We start from the raw sequence: 5,745 nt of genomic DNA on the forward strand, positions 1-5,745 counted from the left end.
AGTCCTTAACCTGGCGCGAACACATCAGCGAATTCTGCTAGCAACCGGTCCACGTTAGTGTCGTCAGCACCGACTTACGGCAGTTGCGCACCTGACGTGTTCACGTTCATGACCGGTGCCTCGAGCATGTGGAACGCTTGAATCAGGTCGCGTCCGCACAGGTTGGGGCCGGAGCAACCAAGGACTTGCAAAGATCCATCTGTCGACCTGTTTCCGCACGAAACCTTGAGCTTAAGTTGTCCAAGCCCTGGAAGCCGTCCCAGGAAGCAGGTCAGTTTCAATGGTGAACCGGGCAGCTTGGGCTACACTGCTTTGTTCCGCTCATATGTGGGCCACGTGATGACCGAAACCGATGAGCCTGTGTCGACCTGCGTGTCTACTGGAACCCCAGCACACTCCAAGGTGCGCACGATGGGTTGCGTAATGCCGACGTGGCCGATATTACTGTTCGCTGCCTCCAGCGCGAACATACCCTCTGTGCCCGTGTCTTCCTCCCGCGAGGACAAGGCGTGTACTTGGCGCACTGGTGGCACCACCCCGAAACCACTCTCACGGCGGCAACAGGCTCGGGCGATATGACCTCGTTGTTTGCACCTGAAGCATGACCCCGAGCGGAAGTGGCAATCCTCGGGTCCGTGCCCTTTTGCTCCGCAGCGGTAGCACGCAACAATCTGTGGCCGGCTTCTTGGGCGATAGGACTGGCTTCTTAGCGCACGCACACTTCCCTCAGTGGCGGGGCTTACTATCTCTTGCGCGTTGGCTTCGACCCATGGAGGAAAAAAAGCTTAGGAGAGGCCCTGACGTCACACCCAGCGCAGCCGGAAACGCCATTTTTGTAAGTCGAATGGCGGACTCTTTTTCCCTCTCTCTCGGTGCACCGTCTCCGCCTCCTCCGTCCTGTATCGCCTCTCGTCGTCTGCATCTGCCAGCGCCGAGCCGGCGGAAATCAGCTGATAGGCAGGTAGAAGGCCGTTTTGCAGCGCGTGACCGTGAACCTAATTTAACGCGCGGTTACACCGTTACACGGCCTTCAGTGTGGCCGCAGCAGTTTTGCGAAGCGGCTCGCTCTAACAATGCCGCAATGCTCGGTGCCAGGCTGCAAGTCGCGATCGGTACCGAAGGAATTGGGCGTCACTTTCCACCGGTGAATGCATCATTCCGCTGACCAGTATTGCTGTACATTGGTGTGCATTCATCCTTTGTTTGCAATCGCCGCCGTTTATAGGTTCCCAGGCGATGGAGAACGCCGCAAACAGTGGGCGAACGCTGTGCGGCTACCGGACTGGAAAGTGCCCAAGTTTGCATTGCAGTTTCACTGGCAATCCCAGAGATGACTAGTCAATTAAACGGCCGTTCTATATATATATAGGTAAGCAGCACTTCATGCAGATTTCAAGATAAAAAATTGTGGAATATTTTTACCGTTGTTCGCGTGCCTTCGATAGAATTTTTTGCGAAGGAGGAGGATGAGGACGAGGAGGAGGCAAAACGTTTTATTGAGCAAAAAAAAGGAGAGGGTGGGTGGCGTCAATAAACTTTTTTCGCCGAGTTTCAACTTGTCTCAGTGTCAATAAATTCAAGCTGATATCAGTTGAAAACGTTCATATACACTCACCTCGCAGTCTGAAGCGTTGAAAAGCGAAATCCAGAGCGAGACCACAAAAAGATCCAGATTCCAGATCCAGCACTCTTCCAGTCAACAGACGGACACCTACTAAGGTAATAGGACGATGGAATTATATCAACTGGGAATCTACCTTGTAACAATTCCAAAGGCACTGCGGCACATTGCCGGCCTAGCAAACTACAGGCAGCGGCGATAACCAAAAAATTGAGTTGCGAATCGTTCGGTTGCAAGTCGCCTACGTACTGCACACCGTGTATCACTTCCCGAAAATCTACCTGACGGGTGTCCGCACGTACGACGGGACGGCGCGTTCAGGATATCTGCACTTCAATAGGCGCGTCGTGATCGCGACCGGAGCAAAAGCTTGACGCGGTACACGGTGCACTTGCAAGTCGAAATTAAATGACATATTCACATCGGCGCAGCGGTCGCAACTCGCAGCATCCTTTTCGAGTTCCGCAAGACCACAGCGCAGCAAAGCGAAGCAGCAATCTTCGCAATCGGACGACAAGGAAGGCGCTGCCTTTCCTCCATGACTGGCGGACGGCGGGCGGGCCGTTGCTGGGACGCCGTTGCTAACGCGACTTTCAATGGCCGCCGAAAGCACGTGACTTCCTCCACACTTTTTCCAATGCACGGGGATAGCTGAGGGCCTCTCCTAAGCTTTTTTTTCCTCCATGGCTTCGACCATTTCGGCTGATATCGCATTTTCTTCCGCTTCGCTCCTCGTCAGCTGTGGTTTCGCGAGTAGCTGCCGACGCACTCCTGCGCTTCGCAGTCCACACACGATGTGATCTCGTAGCATTCTATCCAACGATGTGTCCTTGACCGGTTCGCCGGGCAGCTGGCTGCTGGTGAAGAACTTATAAGACTGCGCTATCTCGTTTAGTTGCAGCGAAAAGTGCTGCTTAAGCAAGGCTACCACTTGTGGGTACGAAAGTTCATTCACCTTATCCGGAGCACAACGTCCGCTCAGTACGTCGACGGTGTGGGTGGACAGTGCAGTCAGCAGCAGGGCCCGCTTCTTTGTGTCTTCCGTGATGCCGTTTCCCTTAAAGAAGGCTTCCAGCCGAACCTGGTAAGCGGGCCACTTGTCGCTCGTCTCGTCCAACTGCGGCGGGCAGGCGTATACTCCCGTGGGTGCGGCGTTCATGGCGGACTGAATTGACGCCCCGTTCCCATCCCATCCTCGTCGCCACTGAAACGAACACACCGGGGCGCGTATTCCCGAACCATATACCGTAGGGGCCCAGCCCCCCCCCCCCCACACCCCCCCCCTACACACACACACACCCTTCCAACGGCAACGTCACAGCGTGACGTCCCTTTCTCTTCGTGCGCAACTTCATGCGACGTGGATATTTTTTTCCTCGTTTTGGACGGCGGCCGATGGTTTCGCTCCGTACGCGAGGCTGGGGCTGCGGCGCTGGGGAGCTGACGCATATTTAGTAAACGTAAAGGCCCAACCACATGCAGCGTACTTTCGGCGTTTTCTCGCGTGGCGACGCGAGCTGACGCGCGAGCACGCCGATGTCTACGCTCGCCAGATACCGGCGTCGACGCAGCGCAGCGCGAGAAAGCAGCGGAAAGCTGGCAGCAGCGGTCGGGTTTCACGTCCTTCCCGTGCTTTGGGGTCATTCCTTTCAGCCGAAGAGAATCAATTCCTTTTTAACTTGCGGTTATCGGCTGCCTTGAGACAAATTGCAAGCTATTTCTGTTCGAACACGCTCATTCATTTGTGGCTTGTTTGGTTTTCATCGGGGAGATCGGGTATTTCGATAGCTTTTTTTTTTTAGTTAAATAAGGAGTTCTGGCTACGTCGCTTGCAGTATTAGCATGATGGGGCTTTGCTGCAAGATTGGTGCGTGACGACCAAGCCTTATCAAAGCGTGAATCCTAGCGGCGCATGCCATTCCATTCGTTGCTACCGTAGCTTGCGTAGGGAAGACCGAGGTTTCGCGATAGCTTTTCTTGACTCAAATAAGGGGGCTGTGGTTACATCACTTGTAGTAATAGCATAAATGCCATCGGATCCAAGAGCGTTGCGTAAGAAACAAGCGTTATCACGGCTCAAATTTCTCAAACATGACCAAAGCAAATCACTCGGCAATATTCGTTGGCAGCCTCTGTTGAGGTACCAAATTCTTGAGATACTCGTCTTCTCCTGGCGGGGCCTCATGGCATAATCTCTGAATGGCGGCGGCCTTTGAAAACATCAAGAACACAAAACTGCTACCACCCTCCGTGCGGAGCAATAACTTAGTCCTCATCCCCAAAAAAACCTAACATAACACGCCACTCAACGTGGAAGACTTCAGGCCTATCAGTCGTCTTTCCACCGACTATAAAATTCTAGCCCGCATCCTGGCCAAACACCGAGACAGCCCTCAGTAGTGTACTGGGTCCTCACCAGACATGCGGGTTTAAGGGACGCTCCATCAACACCAACCTGCACCGCATGCGGACCATCTGTGAGGTGGAGGAATCAGGCATTCACCTCTTAGCAGTCCTACAACTCGACCTTAAAAAGGCCTTCGACCAGGTTGACCACGCCTTCCTGTTCAAGCTCCTCGATCAATATGGGGTAGGGGATACAATGATCGAGTGGATAAAAAGCTGCTACACCTCCATCACCACCAGCATAATCATAAACGGGGAGGTGGGGGCGCCCATCGACATCGGTAGGTCACTCAGGCAGGGCTGCCCTATGTCACCGATCCTTTTCGCATTGTATATTGAACCACTTTGGAGGATGGCAATAGCATCCAAGTCAATCAAAGGCTTAGTTCTCGGCGACGAAGAGCTCAATGTGTTGGCCTACGTGGACGATGTTGCGTTTGTGTGCTCCTCGAGAGAGCAGGCAGGGGAGGTCGACACACTGGCTGAAGCATTTTGTCGATTCTCGGGGGCCCAACTCACTCTTTTGAAGTCAGACGGTGCATGGCTAGAGGAATGGCCCACCAAACCACAACAACTCTACGGAGTTCGATGGAGGGAGGACATCACCCGCTACCTGGAAGTAAACGTAGAAAACGGTACAGCCATCGCCCGCAGGTGGCAGACGAAACTGGCAGCTGCTGGAAGGAACTTGGAACCCTGGAGAGCGCGACATATTGCCCTCTTCTCTAGGGCACATGTCTGCAACGCCGTGGTATACCCGGCCATCTGGTACGCGGCCCGTGTCTCGACCATTGACGCAGGCTCATTGGCCAAGCTACATGGGTTGTTCGGTGTTTTTGTCTGGCGATCCACGTATGAGCCCATGCGCCGCACCAACGTTTTCTGGAGCGCTGAAGCCGGGGGGCTTGGGCCCGTCAACATAGAGCTTAAACTAACTGTGCAACCATTTCTGTACTTCCGAGATCACCGAGGTGGCTTCGTCCAGGCGGCAGTGCAAAATGTAGGCACGTTGCACCTCGCCCCTTGGCTCGTAACAACAGCGGAGCTCCAAAGTGGTGTCCGTGCAACAGGTTTTTACAGAGGAGTGGCGGGGGCGGTGCCCCTCTTACAGGTGCTCTTCTCGTGGGAATACCTCTGCTCAGTGAAACCAAGGAAGTTGCATTGGGACCTCGTAGAACAGACCCTCCCACCGCCCATGTACCACCTACCACCCCTTGGTCGGCCGAAAAGTGACGTCCTGTGGCGAGTACGGACGCTCCCTATCCCGACCGGCTCGAAGGACTTTTAAAGCAAAGCTGTTTACCTCTACCCCCCAAGGGTTCTTTCGCGACCGTTGGTGTAACCAGAAAACTCCAGAGAACAAATAAAAGAATTTACTGGCACCGAGGGGAACTGAACATGGAACTATTAGATTAACAAAGCGAGAGCCCGTTGTCTTACCGATTTAGCTACGAGCCCACGCGATGACGGGACGACAGGTGGTGTACTCAAAAAGCACATCCACGGTTTTACCCCTTGCGTTCCCGCTGAATGCCACGTGACAGCGTCACACGACCACTCATGCCCGTCTAGCGGCCCTGTGCGAACCTTCCTTACGCGCTAAGAGTTACAAAAATTAAAGCAAGCTCACACCAATGCATGGCATCTCACTTCTAGTACGCCAATGTCCAAAAGCCTGTGGCCTCCAGTGTTCCTGTGAAAATTACAGCTCCTTGTCG

General features: G+C 53.9%; 1 protein-coding gene across 1 annotated transcript; it reads right to left on the minus strand.

Moving 5' to 3' along the window:
• Positions 1–302: 302 nt before the first annotated feature.
• On the minus strand, positions 303–2,780 carry LOC144151324 (uncharacterized). Its single transcript, XM_077682332.1, has 2 exons — positions 2,317–2,780; positions 303–768 (listed from the first exon to the last, which is right to left on the minus strand). Exons 1-2 carry the CDS (start codon positions 2,778–2,780, stop codon positions 303–305), a joined length of 930 nt encoding a protein of 309 aa, XP_077538458.1.
• Positions 2,781–5,745: the final 2,965 nt, after the last annotated feature.

The sequence above is a fragment of the Haemaphysalis longicornis genome, unplaced genomic scaffold (genome assembly GCF_048455015.1).
Source record: "Haemaphysalis longicornis isolate Haplotype H1 unplaced genomic scaffold, Haemaphysalis longicornis Haplotype H1 scaffold_9, whole genome shotgun sequence".
Classification (NCBI taxonomy): domain Eukaryota; kingdom Metazoa; phylum Arthropoda; class Arachnida; order Ixodida; family Ixodidae; genus Haemaphysalis; species Haemaphysalis longicornis.

What these genes read in the sequence shown, in the direction of transcription:
- LOC144151324 (XM_077682332.1), bottom strand. Translation starts at nt 2,780, where the DNA reads ATGAACGCCGCACCCACGGGAGTATACGCCTGCCCGCCGCAGTTGGAC. An exon ending in AATGCGATATCAGCCGAAAT is followed by an intron (nt 769 to 2,316) that starts GGTCGAAGCCAT and finishes TTTTCCTCCATG; the next exon opens with GGTCGAAGCCAACGCGCAAG.